Below are 15,471 nucleotides of genomic sequence, written 5' to 3' on the forward strand. Positions count from 1 at the left end.
TCCATTCTCTTGTTTTGTAGTTTGATTCTTTTTACTTTGATTTTATCTAATTGCTAGTTTTCCTTTTTAGTTGACAACAAGGAAAAAGAAGCTACCACCTTCTGGTCTTGCCTCCAAGACATTCAAGAGGGTCTACAGGAACTTGAACTTTGAGCAAAGCAAGTTGTCTCCAACTCGAAGGAAACCAACACATCAACAAGATAGCAATCGATCATCATGTTTGTTGAATTGTTGTCTTACATATGTTCACTGCAATGAACTTGGAGATTTATTTATGTACCCCTTTTGGCTATGTAATATAATGATTTATGACAGAATGACTTTGTGTGATGGTGTAATGTGACTGCTGGTTGCAGAAAATATTATTATATGCTATTATTTGTCTAATTTTATGTGCTCTGGTTAGTGGTGCTTGCTGTTGAATTGTTGATTTTCATATGCTTGAATAAATTATTGGCGGGTACGGGTGACCCGCTGGGTATGATTTATCTGACCGGGTATGGGTCTGGGGAAAATTCCCCACCCATAGCGGGTATGGGTATTCTGGCGGTACCAAATTTTTATGGCGAGGATGGCTCTAGAGTGGCCATACCCGATGGGAATTTACCCATTGCCATCCTTAGTCCTGTCAAGTCACAATCGAACAATGTATATATTTCTAACACAACAGGAAACAGCTGATTTGCCGGGAGCAAAAAAATTTGCTGGGTGCTTTTTATCGGGCACCCGGTAAAGGAATTATTTGCCGGGTGCCAGGCCTGGCGACACCCGGCAAAGAAAGGCCTCCGGCAAAGCAGCCTTTGCCGGGTGCCGGGCACGCGGCAAATTCCAGCCGTCGGCAAAAATTGGTCTTTGCCGGGTGCCGGCCACTCGGCAAAATATGGCCGCCGGCAATGGTGGCCGGCTTGACGGCGGCCAGCGGCCGTCAGCCAAGTCCCCACAAAAAAATGGGGTCAAAAAACAAAAAAATAATAATAATTTGCCAGGTGCCACGCCGTTAGGCACCCGGCAAAGAATTTTTTTATTTTTTTTTAAATTTCTTTGCCGGGTGCCCCAAGACCTGGCACCCGGCAAAGGCTTCTTTGCCGGGTGCCCTGGGTGGCACCCGGCAAATTATTTTTTTTTTTTTGTTTTTTGACCCCATTTTTTTGTGGGGACTTGCTACAGTAAATATATCCCTATTTCAAAATTTGGGACAGTTATGAGTTTTTTAACTATATTTCCTTAATTTTTTCCGTTTCATTGAATTTTTCCGACTATTCCAAATTTGAACTGTAGGTACATGAAATAATGGAATTTCGTCATTCAAAAAATAGTATTCATGATATTTAGGCTATGTCGAGGCCGTATGCAGGAAGTGGCATGAAATGTCGCGCATCATATTGTCATAACATGACGATGTACTCACGGGGGAAGTTTATTTAAATTATATAAAATCCAAACGATGTCCGAAAATCATGAAACTTGTCGATGTGTCTTGTTATCACATGTGGAGGCCCTGGTAAAAAATTGAGAAAGTTTCGAGCAAGTTACGACGTCGGCTGCCTAAAACCCAGACCCCGGCGGCGCTCGGCCCGGCCGGCGCTCGGCCGACGCTCCTGCCTGGCCCCGGCGCCCCAGCCTCGCCGACCGCGGCGGCCACGCGGCCCATGGTCTAGCCGCCGGGCTCCTCCCGCCGCCGGCCAGCAGTAGAGGAGGTAGGTGGAAGAAGGGAGGAGGAAGGAAGAAGAAGAAAAAAAAAGGGGGAGGAGGAAGAGGAAAAAAGAGAAGGGGAGGAGGAAGAAGAGGAAGAAAGAGAAGGGGGAGGAGGAAGAAGAGGAAGGTGCCGACCCGACCGCTGTTGCTACGGTCATCCCCGTCGTCGTCGTCGGCCCTCACTCTTGCCGTTCTTGCCGCCAAGGTAAGCCCTACCCTTGTAGTGTTAGTAGTAGTAGTAGTTAGTAGTGTTAGTAGTAGTTAGTTGTAGTGTTAGTAGTAGTAGTTAGTAGTTTTAGTTGTAGTGTTAGTTGTAGTAGTTAGTAGTGTTAGTTGTAGGGTTAGTAAATAGTAGTAGTTAGTAAGTAGTAGTGGTTAGTAGTAGTTGTTGTTAATAGTCAAGTAGTTCTTACTATTAGCATTGTTAGTAGTTAAGTAGTTGTTAGTAGTAGTGTTAGTAGTAATTGTAGGGTTAGTAGTAATTGTTGTTGTACTACTTCAATACTTTCATGTGCGTGGAAAGAGAACTAAAGTACATGGCTCCTCTTGATATATTGGTGGTTGTTGGCCTTCGTGTCCATGTTTGGTATATATGTGGTTGTTGGCCTTCGTGCCATGTTTGGTATATATGTGGTTGTTGGCCTTCGTGTCATGTTTTTTGCAGGTTTTGGGAACCTCCCCGTGCAGGGGAGGTGCTGCCGAAATTTTGAGTCGACACTAACCATTTTTACCCTTTTTGCAGGAGGAGGACCTGTGGGAGGGACTCGGCGACCCCGATCGTCTTCGTCGGCGCTGTGGGTCTTCCTGCACCGCGTCGACTCGCCACTGCACCGACTCTCCACTGCCTCGCTACCCGGACCTCACCGCCACCCTAGGTATAACCCCTCTATCCGTATGTGGTTTTTGGTCACGTAACCTAGTTATGTGTCTCCCATTCGAAAGAGATACGGTCGGAGATATGCGGACCTTTGCATATCTGCGACCGTATCTATTTCGGATTGTCCACGCTTTTTGGACAGCCCACGAATGCATAGTTGAGGTTAGTTTTCATGCTCTGCTCCGGTTCGAGACGGTGTTTCGGCATCACCTCTCCGTTGTTCTCTGGATACAAACTCTCCCTTGCAGGACATGTATCGAGAGAACGGCGGGGAGGTGCTGCCGAAATTCCATCTTGGATAGGAGTGGAGCATGGAAACTAACCTCATCTACGCATCCGCGGGTGGGATTAGGACCTATCCTCACCTATTAGAGAGTAGGGACACCGCGTAGATGCAATTGATGGTCACCTGTGGTGATGTTATATATGCTAGAGGATGGAGGACCGCTAGTGGATGTACACGGGCTGGACAAGTCAGGGTGATGCCAGCTATGAATGGATGCAGAAGACCGATCGTTTCTTGAATCGTGCATTTGGCAAGGCCGCAAAATTCCTAAAAATGGCTTTGTGTCCCTGCAGCAAGTGTGGTAACAGGAGAATGCTAGACAAGGAACTCATGGGTACACATCTACACAAGAATGGGTTTACGCCGAACTACACCCGGTGGGTCCACCATGGTGAAGCCGGTCATATGAGAGAGGAGGTGGTGAGACAACGCGTCGAGGCTTTCGATGCTGATGCTGGGGTAGCAGACATGGTAGATGATGTTCACCAAGCACAGTTTGCTGAAGGACGTGAGGAGGCGAAGATGCAGGCAGCTGTAGATGCGTTCAAGTACATGATGGACTCGGCACAGAAACCCCTTCACGCTCATTCTGAGGTCTCCCAGCTGGATGCCATAAGTCGCTTGATGGGGTTGAAGTCCGATTTAAACTGGAGTCGAGAAGGCTTCGATAAGGTGTTGGCCGTGGTTGGCACCCTGCTTCCAAAAAACCACGTGTTGCCGAAGACCATGTACGAGGCACACAAGCTCCTTAAAACACTAAAGATGCCATATGAGAAGATACATGCTTGTCCGAATGGGTGTGTCCTATTTCAGGAAGAACTCAAGGAGGCAAAGTACTGTCCGAAGTGTAAAGCCTCTAGGTTCCTGGAGGTAGAGTCTGGTGACGGTGGTGGCCAGAAGATCCAGCTTAAGATACCCGCCCGAGTCCTACGGCACCTTCCCTTCGTGCTAAGGATTCAAAGGCTATTCATGACTGAGGAAACCGTGAAACAGATGACGTGGCACAAGAATGGCAAACGCTACCATCCTGACAAGATGGTGCATCCATCTGATGGTGAAGCATGGACCAGCTTTAATGATAAGCATCGTTTGAAATCCGATGAGGCTCGTAATGTACGTGTCGCGCTGGCAACAGATGGGTTCAATCCTTATGGCATGATGTCTGCCCCTTACACATGTTGGCCCGTGTTTGTTATCCCCCTCAATCTCCCCCCTGGCGTCGCCTTTCAACGACATAACGTGATCTTGACGTTGATAATTCCCGGGCACCCAGGGAGTAAGATGGGTGTGTTCATGGAGCCTGTGATTGATGAGTTGATCAAAGCTTGGAATGAAGGGGTATGGACATACGACCGAGCTACAAAGGAAAGCTTCAAAATGTACGTCTGGTACTAGTACTCCATGCATGACTTCCTGGCGTATGGGTTATTCAGCGCCTGGTGTGTTCACGGGAAGTTCCCGTGCCCAATATGCCAGGAAGCTGTGAGGTTCATTTGGTTGAAGAAGGGTGGTAAGTATTCGTTGTTCGATCAACATCGTCAATTCCTAGGATTCCAACCATCCATTCCGACAGGACACCAAGAACTTCAGGAAAGGTGTCGTAGTCACGGACCCTAGACCGCACTTGAAGACTGGTGCCGAGGTTCATACTCAGATAGATGCTCTCTTGCCCAATGAAGAAGGTGATTTGTGGGATATGGTGAGCAACACATGTGGACTCATAAGTCCGGCTTGACGAGGCTCCCCTATTTCGATGACCTCCTACTGCCCCATAACATTGATGTAACGCACACTGAAAAGAATATCACTGAGACACTTTGGGCAACACTCATGGACACTGACAAGTCTAAGGACAACCCTAAGGCTAGAGTGGACTTGGCGACGTTGTGCGATAGACCACAGCAAGTGATGCGGCCTCCTGCAAACGGCAAGAACTAGAAAAGGCCTAAGGCTGATTTCGTCTTGAAACCCGAACAAAGGAGGGAAGTACTACGATGGATCAATGCGTTAATGTTCCCTGATGGGTATGCAGCGAACCTAAGCAGGGGAGTGAACTTAGGCACTATGCGAGTCAACGGCATGAAGAGTCATGACTACCACGTATGGATTGAGCGGCTTCTTCCGGCGATGGTACGAGGCTACGTTCCTAAGCATCTCTGGCTAGTGCTGGCAGAGTTGAGCTATTTCTTCCGCCAGCTTTGTGCCAAGGAGCTATCTCGGACCGTGGTTGCAAACTTGGAGAAAGTGGCACCTAAGTTGCTTTGTAAGTTGGAGAAGATCTTTCCACCCGGCTTCTTCTTGTCGATGCAGCATTTGATTGTGCACCTCCCGTATGAGGCACGTATGGGGGGCCCGTGCAGGCCCGTTGGTGCTACCCAATCGAGAGATGTCTGAAGGCCATTTGCAAAAAATGTAGAAATAAAGCCAAAATTGAGGCTTCCATTGTAGAGGCTTCCATTCTGGAGGAGGTGACAAACTTCACACAGCTATACTACACGAAGAACCTTCCTAGCGTGCATAATCCACTCCCTCGCTATAATGTTGACGAGAATGAATCCAACCTTAGCCTTTTCCAAGGGCAACTCGGCAGGTCAAGTGGATCGACCAATAAGAGGTTGGAAAATGAAGAGTGGCGCATGATCATGCTATATGTGTTCCACAACCTACCCGAGGTGAAGTCGTTCATTGAGTAAGTTCTCAAAGAACTTGTTTAAATACGCTGTCACTATTCTACATCCAACTGATTCTTTCTCGTTTGCACAGGGAATTTATTCGTGTATCCTGGCATCAACCAAGGGATCCTACCCCACGGCAAACTGACACCCTTCTTTCACGGGGTCTGGGAGCAGGGAGGCCTGATTTCATTTCTTGGTTCAAAACAAAGGTATTGTCCAATTTACCTCGTACCTAGTTCGAGATTCCGAGTTTCACGTACTTAGTCCGGCAATCTTTCCTTCTTGCACTTGTAGGCCCAAACCGATGCAACTATGAGTAAGGAGTTGAGACAGGTTGCAAATGGCTTTGACAGTAAGGTGAAAGCTTATTCAGGTTATGATGTGAATGGATATCGCTTTCACACAAGAAGCTACGAGCGAGCTCGGCCCCATCGAAAAACCACAAACAATAGAGTTTGTACTCTCGGCACTGATGGCCTCGAGTATCATGGCATAATTGAAGATATCTATGAACTTGAATTTTATGGTTCAAAACCTCTTCGTCTCGTCATGTTCAAATGCCACTGGTTCAATCCTCGACTAACGAAACGGAGCCCTAATATTGGTCAAGTCGAGATTCGACACGATTCCATCTATCAAGGAAAAGATGTCTTTATTGTGGCGGATCAGGCCATGCAGGTTTATTATTTGTCATACGCATGCCAAGGCAACAAGGCTCTTCAGGGTTGGTCTATTGTGCACCAGGTATCGCCACATGGTAGACTAGCTATCCCAAACGATGAAGATAACAACTTCAACCCAAACACATATGATGGAGAGTTCTATCAAGAAGATGGGCTACAAGGGAGGTTGGTGATAGACTTAACTGAGGCGATTGGAATGGAAGTAGACAATGAAAGGGTTGATGATGAGGAAGAAGGAGATGAGGTGCAAAATGCCAAGGGCATAGAAATGCTTGAGCAATTACATTTAGATGATGACGATGAAGGCAACATTGAACCTTCGGACAGTCTTGTTTATTTGGACAATTTTGATAGTGATGACGAGACATATGATCCAGATAATCCCAATAATGATGATTACTTCTAATACATGTAATACTATGTTATTTTGTAATCGTGTTTTGTTTATTTACTTAGCATCTATTTCTAATACATGTAATGATGTCTTGTTTGTTTCTTTTTAATTGTAGGTGATTGAACAAAGATGGCGGGCGGCAGTGGGCCAAGGAACGTGAACTTGAGGTACCAGAGAGCATGTCAGGACGCAGATGCCAGAGAGAACACATCGGACGGGAGGAGGCAGAGGGCCAGGAGCAGCGACAGCGGGAGCGGCAGCAGAGGGGCCGGCCTCCTCTAGTCAGGCCGCGTGACGTGCCGGAGGAGCGCCGTACCACGGACTCCTCAGAGGACGAGTAGGTTCTGGCGATGGACGAGGTTTGGGCGACAGACAGCGAGGGAGAGGCACAAGAGGGCGGTGAGGCCGGAAGTAGTTCCACTGCCTCTGCTGTGGCTAGCCCCTACTTGCGAGGTCCCTCAAAACTCCCTAGGCCTCCGCTTCCTCCCCTACGCCCAGTGATCCGCCCCCAGGGGGACAGGTAACTAACTTTAGATTTAATCACAGCTACTTCATATAACCTGTTGAAAATTGTTAGAGAAACTAATAATGTTTGTTAATGACTTGTGCAGGCACTGGGAGGTTGTGTCGCCTGGTGACTCACGCAACCCCAACCACATCTTGGGGCTTGTGTGCAGGCACTATTACCCCGGCATTGTCACGCACAAGGGGACTATGGGGCCGGCCAAATCGTGGGACCACTACAAATCTGCCCCCGACGCAGATTATGAAGACAAGCAAGAGCGGGTCAGGAGAGAGTTCGGGGTAAGTCTCGTTCGCACAACTTTGATCAATACATCGCATTCATTTGACACTTTTTGACATAATGAATTGATACATTGTGTCTGTCTGCAGACTTTTTTAGGTGTGAAGAGGGACAGGAGGAGAGGGCGGAGAAGAACTTGGTGAAAAGTGCCAGGAAACGCATCAGCGACATGCACTACGAGGAGCGCCTCACTTGCATCATCAAGTACTATGCCACGCGACTTGGTCAGAAAGTCAGCAAGACACAGGCAAGACAGATGCCTCTGACCCAGGAATAGTACATTGAGGTAAATGAAGAAGAATAATACTAATTCGTTTTGAGATTAAGTAGCTTTCATTTGGTCGTCTTACATCTCAAATTCTTTATGACATGTAGATGATTCCATGGTGGTGCGAGTCCTTTGCCGACTGCTGGGAGATGATCGTGGACAGGTGGTTCACAGAGGGTTATATCCAGGAACACGAAGCCCACCGGGAGCGGGCTTTGCAGGCGACAGGCCCCACACACCACCAAGGCAGCCGCAGCCTCGGCGCGTACAAGCAAGCTTGGGTACGTGAATTCATTTTTAGTATTCTGACGCTCCATTCTGCATGTTTCTTCTAATCATCTTGTTGTCTTTCTCGCAGTCGGCGTCGCATGGTGGCCAACCTTTGTCCACGTTCATGGCGTATGGACTGGCCCGTAAGGGAAAGGCGACTTCCGTTGTCACCTTCAGCCCGGATGACCCACCCGAGTTGTACAGCAACCCGAGCGCCCACACCCGCATCAGCTCCTACGCGTCGGACGCAAGGTCGGTCCAGGGGATAGACTAGGATCCGAGCACCGACGACATTGATGGCACGACTGTGAGGATCGGACAGGGCAAGAAGCATGGGCGGTACTGGCTTGGCGATGGTACCCTCGAGTCCGGCTCTGTTCCCTCCCTCTCCTAGATCCGAGCAAGTACCCCAAGCGGAGGCCTGGCCATACGCCAACGGCCGTCCCCTTCACAACAGCGGGTCGACGCACTCCAGGTTAGTCCAGTTTAACTCTTCGTACATTGATCTTTACATAACTTAGTTACCTTTACATTACTAAAACATTCGATTGAAATGCTGCAGGCCAATAACGAGAGGATGGCTCAGGAGCTGCAGGACCTGGCGGCGAGGACCGAGGTGGCCGAGCGGGAAAGACAAGCCGAGCGGGCCGAGCGGGAGAGACAGGCCAAGCAGCTGGCGGAGATTACGATGTTCCTGCAGAACTTTGGGCAAGTGAACGGTGTACCTGTGCCGATGTTCGCTCCAGCGCCGCCGCTAGTTGTAGCTAGTCCAGTGAGTATGAATCCATATTGCTTCGACTAGTGCTTTCATTAGATGACCCACTCTAAGCGCCTGAATCTCTTGTCCTTTATGCAGCCTCCGTCGGCGGGTTTGAATGACCCATCTCAGGCGCAAGCAGGCGGTGCCGAGTTTCCTTCACCAGGCACTCAGTTTCCTCCCCACCTTTAGTTTGTATCTCTTTTTCACCGCTTGATGGACATGTGATGCACTGTGATCCACTATCGACTTGTTTCGATGGTAATTGGACCTATTATGTTTGTGATGTCGTGTATGTGAGGTATTGTATTCGCGATGTGATATATATGTGTGGGATTGAGTTTGTGATGAGATGGATGTGATATATATATGCTATATTGTCTTTGTGATGCTTCAGATGTGATATATATCTTTTATATGCTGTGTTTGTGATTATAGAATCAAAAAACAAAATAAAAAAAATTAATTTTTGAGGCTTTGCCGGGTGCCCTGGCCCTGACACGGCAAAGCTGGGAATTCTGAAAGGAATTCCCAGCTTTGCCGAGTGCCAGGGCCAGGGCACCCGACAAAGTTTTTTCAAAAAAAAAATTCTTTGCCGGGTGCCCCATGACTTGGCACCCGGCAAAGAAATTACGAAAAAAAATAAAAAACTCTTTGCCGGGTGCCCCCGCGGTACGACACCCGGCAAAGAAATTATAAATAAAAAATAAAAAAATATTTGTCGGGTGCCTCCCGGCACGGCACCTGGCAAAGAAAATTTGAAAAAAAATTAAAAAATCTTTGCCGGGTGCCTCTGACATGGCACCCGGCAAAGCAAGGGATGACGGAGCCGGCGCCGTAACGACCACTTTTCTTTGCCGGGTGCCGGGTTTGCACTCGGCAAAGTCTTTGCCGGGTGCCCGATAAAAAGCACCCGGCAAAGAAATCTTTGCCGACTAATTTTTTGCCGGAGGCTCTTTGCCGAGTGCTGCACCCGGCAAAGGCTTTGCCCAGTGCAAAGTAGCCTTTGCCGGGTGCATTCGGCACCCGGCAAAGCGCCTGAATCCAGTAGTGTAAGTAGAACCGTAACTCATATGACAAGTCATACAGTTGTATTTATGTGATCGTCCTCGTGCCTTGGTTTGTTAATTCTCAGCAAATGTTACAGGTTGAAGGCCTTGGGAAAATTCCCTGGAATGACTTTGCAGCTGCCATCATGAACTGAAAATTACATGTAGGTTTATGTGCACTAGTTGTTTATTCAAGGCATTGTCCACAACTTAAGTGGATGCCTAGCGCTTATGACTTAGTGTAGGTGTATGTTTGTACACATTACATTATCCTTTTAATGTAACAGTTGGGAATTACTCATGGATGTGTTGGAACGAGATTTGGCTTTATATATGTGCAAAATTTAACCCTCAGTTGTGTTGGTAATTTTCATGGAGGTTTACTGCCATGAAATAACTTGTTTTCGTGATGGTGTCCTCTCACGAAATCTATTTCATGACAGTAACTCTCCGAAATATCAAACTCTCACGAAATATCAAACTCTCACGAAATTATTTCATGACGGTGACCTCTCACGAAATACCGCGAAAAACCATCATGAAAACAGATGCAAACCTGGAGGCCACGTTATTTTCATGAGGGTGGCCGTCACGGACTCCCGCCACGAAAAGAATTCGTGGCGGTGAACTCTCATGAAAATGGTATTTCCGTGTGTCTATGCGTGACGGTGTACCCTCAAGTATTATTTTCGTGAGAGTAAAACTAGATTTTGTGACGTGTTAGTGTGTGGAGGCTACAAATGCTCCAACCGGCAAAAGACACAAACCAGTACTTTTGGAGGAAAAGCTGAGATGTGCTGTGAGAGAGCAAAGGCCATGCTTCTATATATAGAGAGAGAAAATGGTGAGATCAACTATAAATAAAGCAACGTAGCCTAGCGCAGGAAAAAAAATCTTCAGCCATTCTTTACCAACTTCCTCAATTTCAAAATAAGTGTCTTTCTCGGTTCCCGAGAAATTAAATATTTTTAACTTTTTGACCAAATATATATAAGAAATACTAATATTTATAGCACATAATTAATATTATTAGATAGATCATTGAATCTATTTTCATAATAAACTTATTTAAAGATATAAATATTTTGCTAACAATTTTTATAAATCTAGTTAAATTTAAGAAAGTTTAACCGGTACTGACACTTGTTTTGAAACTAAGAGAGCAGTACATGGCACCAAACTTCTGATTGAGACCGACCACTAGCGCCTGCATAGGGGCTGCCGTAGCACTTGAGACCTTGGAATATCATCATGGACACGCAAAGGTTAGACCGTTTAGGCTGGGAGCCTGGGATGTAACAAAAGGTGCAATATCGTACATACAGCTAGCCTGCCGACTTTGTCTTTTTCGTTTCTTTTCCTTTTTTTCTTTTCCTTTGTGCCTTTGATAACGTGGCGCCCAATCAGAATGGTAGAAATGAAATGCTACTACTACATCACGACTAAAGTAAAGCTAAAGGGTTCCCAAATGTATGGAACGAGTTAATCCGAGGCTAAGGGTTCCTAAGTTAATAGTACTAATCGGGAGGCAGCCGCGGCCATTGCACACTACTAGACGACCTGTGCCCTTGCTTGCCGATTCATTGTGATACTACACAAAGACACGTTAGAAATAGAAAAACACACACACAGAGAGTGAGAGAGAGAGGGGGAGATGTTTGATGTGTGGAGTGTTGTGGGATGGTGGGACAACTGGCAGCTGCGCATCCTCGTCCTCGGCAGCCTCGGCCTTCAATGGTTTCTGATGGTGGCCGCCCCCATGCGCAAGTACACCGTCCCGCCCTGCTTGAGGCTATGCATCTGGCTTGCATACATTAGCAGCGATGCTCTGGCCATCTATGCGCTGGCCACCCTCTTCAACCGTCACGCCAGGGCGAGCAGCATTAGCTGTGAAGGCACTGCGAAATATAAGGCGAGTACCCTGGAGGTCCTATGGGCTCCTGTCCTGCTCATCCATCTCGGCGGGCAGGAGGAGCTGGCTGCCTACACCATCGAAGACAATGAGCTGTGGACAAGGCACACCGTGACCCTTGTGTCTCAGGTCGCGGTTGCCATGTACGCCTTCTACAAGTCGTGGCATAACCCCAGCGACTGGAAGCTACTGGCGTCAGCGATCCTGCTCTTCATCATTGGGGTGGTCAGTTTCAGTGAGAAGCCATGGGCCCTCAACAAAGCCAGCATTAATAGATTGGCGTCTGTGTCGGCGAAGATACAAGGAACACAGAAGCCTAGTACAAGATTGGCGGTGTACTTGGACGATCTTCTGTTCTCCGATTGGTACAACTGCTTCAAGTCCGGCGAGAAGAGTAACCTGCCTGGAGGTGTGAGTTGGTACAACTATTGCTTCTCCACCGAGTCGAGCAACAAGGATAATGACGGCTTGTCGGACGCAGATAAAGTCTATATGGTGCTCTCGGACATGTCGCTGTCAGCTGCTGCCGATGACCTTGTGCAACGAGGCAGGGCTGGAAAAGTCCAGGATGTTCTTCGGCCTCTGAGCACAAAGGCGGAGAAGGAACTCAAGCGCTGGCTGCGCGGCGCGTTTGGGCTCATATATACCAGAGCTAATTTGGTTTTCACTCGCACATACCTGGTTTACCATGTGCTGGTGGTGCCGATCCTGCACATCGCCGCCCTCGCGCTGTTTGCGACGAGCCACAAGGATGGGTACGACCGCACCGACGTGAAGATCACATACATCCTCCTGTGCCTCACCGCCGCGCTGGATGTCTTTGCGGTGTTCATCCGTCAGCTCCTGTACCGGGCGATGTCTGCAACAAGTGTCCCGGCGCTGTGCGAGACGGTACCAGGCTACAACCTCATGGAAGCGGTTCTCCGGCGGAGGCAGAAGGCCATTGGGTGGCTGGTCAAGTGTGCCACCAGCCTGGGCTGCAAGGAAGAGTACTTCGACTGCGGTAAATACGACTACAAACTGTACAAGAATGTGTCGGAGATGGTCCTTGCAGATCTGGTGGATGCACAGGGCCGCGACCTTGCCAATTACAGGGTCTTCACGGATCTGGTGGATGCACAGGGCCGCGACCTTGCCAATTACAGGGTCTTCACGGTGCCATACGACGCGCCATCAGGCGGCACTGCTGAGCTGCCGGCGGACCATGAAGAGGCAGCAGCAGCAGGTGGTGTCGAGATAAAAATCTGCGTTAGTCAGAAGCAGGAGCCCTCCCCCCGCCAAAGGCAAGACGACTCGACGGTCGTCAGAGCAGATTCGAGACGGCAGAGCAGCAGCCCGGGCGCGGCGGCGGCCAACTGGGCTCTAAGTGAGGAGCAGCAGAAGGTGTGCGGCCCCAAGATACGGAGCACCCTGCGTGGGTCGTTCGACAGGAGCGTCCTCGTCTGGCACATCGCCACCGACCTCTGCTTCCGCTTGGAAGCTGCTCCTCCCGCTCCCGGTCCCGCCAACGGCGAGGAAGACCAAGAAGACCCACTACACTTGCTTCGCATCAAGTGCACGGAGGCAATATCCAGCTACATGGCTCGGCTGCTGAATTCCCACCCGGACATGCTGCTCACCGGCAGCAGGCAGCACCTGGTCAGTGAAGCCATGGATGAATTCGAGTCCATCTTGGGCCGCACCATGGACGATAACAGCGGCAAGCTGCTCAGCAAAGGCGACCTGATCAAGATCATCGACGACGGGGAAGAGGCACGTTTCTTGCAGGTGCCCATCGGTAATAAAGATGAACACAAGGAGGTAAAATCTTTTTCCACTTGCAGATGCCCATCGGTAATAAATAAAGCTGAAGACCAAGGAGGTAAAATCTTTTTCCACTTGCAGTTGCAGGTGCAGGTGCCCATCGAGAGTAACGCTGAAGACAAGGAGGTAAAAAAATCCATCGAGAGTAACGCTGAAGACAAGGAGGTAAAAAAATCTTTCTTCCACATCCCCGAGGCATGCGGGCTCGCAAAGGAGCTGATGAAACTTGAACCGTCCACGCGCTGGAGGGTGATGTACCGGGTGTGGCTGGGCATGCTCTTCTACTCCGCCAGTATGTGCAGGGGCTACCTGCACGCTAAGAGCTTGGGTGAAGGTGGTGAGTTCCTCTCCTACGTCTGGCTCGTCCTCTCGCTCAAGGGTGCCAAGACCCTGGCCGACAAGCTTCAGATGCTGGAGGTGGAGGGCGACGACAAGGAAACAACACCCTGATCGATGCCCCCACCACTAGCTGGTTTGGAAATTAATTAAATCCTCCAGATGCTTCACTTCGATCGCCGATGCCATGATTTTATATATCAATTCTATTGTTTGTTTGCTTGTTTGTTTAATTTCTAGCTAGCGTTCTACGATCCAACTACTGGCCGGTTTGTTTGTTGCCTTGCCTTGCCTAATAAAGCTCATTCCCTGAGTCTGATTCAGTGTGTTTCATTTGTTGTCTTGTGTGATACCGGTGTCTACTGCTGGATGTACCATTTCTTCTTCTTCTTTTCACAAAGCCTTCTCGGCGAACTATATTCATCTGAGAAAAATGTTACATCGTTTGCTAAAAGATAAAAGATATAGTTAGGGGGTTCATCGACCCAAATACAAGTCTCTTTAGCTTGCCGAGTTAATTCATGAGCAGCGTTGTTGGCTTCTCTATTACAGTGCTCAATGGAGACTTCTGCGAAATCCTTCCATAATTCATAGCATTCATCAAAGATAGGAGCTCATGCTGTTGCCAAAAATCACCCATCCTTTATTGTTTCTACCACCTCTAAGCAATCAGATTGTACCATGCATAAACCTGCTGCAGCCCAAATGTTGCGCCAACATCAGTCCTTCCGTCAACGCATACGTTCCAGCCATTTGAGCATCAAGCACTTAAGGGAGAGGTTTATTTGCCGCCTCTTTGAAACCTCCTCCTGAGTCCCTGATGACCACATCTGTGCTTCCATTGTCTGACTCAAACGCAGCATCTATGTTTATCATGAGTTTCCCGCTGGTGGTTTCTTCTATCCTCGGCGTTCCCTTGAACCTTTTTGCATCGACCTCATGTAATTATTTGCGAAAGTAGCAATGGCCAAAGCCACCCTATGAGGTCCGTGGGTTACTTTCCTCCTTTCCCACCAAATGTATCACTCGTCAGTACCAGTTCAGCCAGCCAGCCCGACGTTTTTCAGACGAGGAACAGTACCTCCGCTCCTAATAGCTTCTTCAGTCATCTGCTGACCCAAGCAATCACCATTTGTCAGACTTTCGATGTGTCTCCATAGTCCATACCCCCAACGCAGACCAAACCGCTTTTGCTCGGTCACAAGTAAACATCATATGCTTAATGTCCTCATTATTTGACTGGCATACCGTGTGCATTCTGCACTGTCCAACACAAGCCGATTAAATAGGATACCTTTGCAAGGAATCAGGCCATTGAGGATTCTCCAACCTTGAATTTTTATCTTCCCCAGTATGCACATTTTCCACAGCCTCTTCCATACCCTGTTGTCCACCATATTTGCTGCTACACCTTCAAACTTTGATGTCCACTGGCAGTGATAGGTAGATCGTACTGAGAACAAACCTGATCAGTTATAATGCCATGCTACCACATGTAGCACTCGGTTTTAAGAACAAAACCAGATACGCACCTTATGGCTTGGGCCTCGTGGGGAAACAGCAGAGGCAGGGCGAGCCGGGCCTTATGGCCGAAGGGAAAAGCTAGCAGGCCTAGAAGAGAGGGAGAGGGAGAGAGAGAGAGTTTTTTTTCGTTTTCTTTT

General features: G+C 48.4%; 1 protein-coding gene across 1 annotated transcript; it reads left to right on the forward strand.

Annotated features, from left to right (window-relative positions):
* The first annotated feature begins 11,413 nt into the window (after nt 1–11,413).
* On the forward strand, nt 11,414–14,096 carry LOC136464702 (uncharacterized). The gene is made up of 4 exons (XM_066463659.1): nt 11,414–11,990; nt 12,081–12,766; nt 12,998–13,471; nt 13,556–14,096. Exons 1-4 carry the CDS (start codon nt 11,414–11,416, stop codon nt 13,922–13,924), a joined length of 2,106 nt encoding a protein of 701 aa, XP_066319756.1. The 3' UTR covers nt 13,925–14,096.
* The last annotated feature ends 1,375 nt before the right edge of the window (nt 14,097–15,471 follow it).

The sequence above is a fragment of the Miscanthus floridulus genome, chromosome 7 (assembly GCF_019320115.1).
Source record: "Miscanthus floridulus cultivar M001 chromosome 7, ASM1932011v1, whole genome shotgun sequence".
In the NCBI taxonomy this organism is placed as follows: Eukaryota; Viridiplantae; Streptophyta; class Magnoliopsida; order Poales; family Poaceae; genus Miscanthus; species Miscanthus floridulus.

Coding starts and splice junctions, on each gene's coding strand:
- LOC136464702 (XM_066463659.1), top strand. CDS start 11,414: ATGTTTGATGTGTGGAGTGTTGTGGGATGGTGGGACAACTGGCAGCTG. Junction 11,991..12,080: donor ACAAGGAACACAGAAGCCTA/GTACAAGATTGG, acceptor ACCTGCCTGGAG/GTGTGAGTTGGTACAACTAT. Junction 13,472..13,555: donor ATAAAGATGAACACAAGGAG/GTAAAATCTTTT, acceptor TTCCACTTGCAG/TTGCAGGTGCAGGTGCCCAT.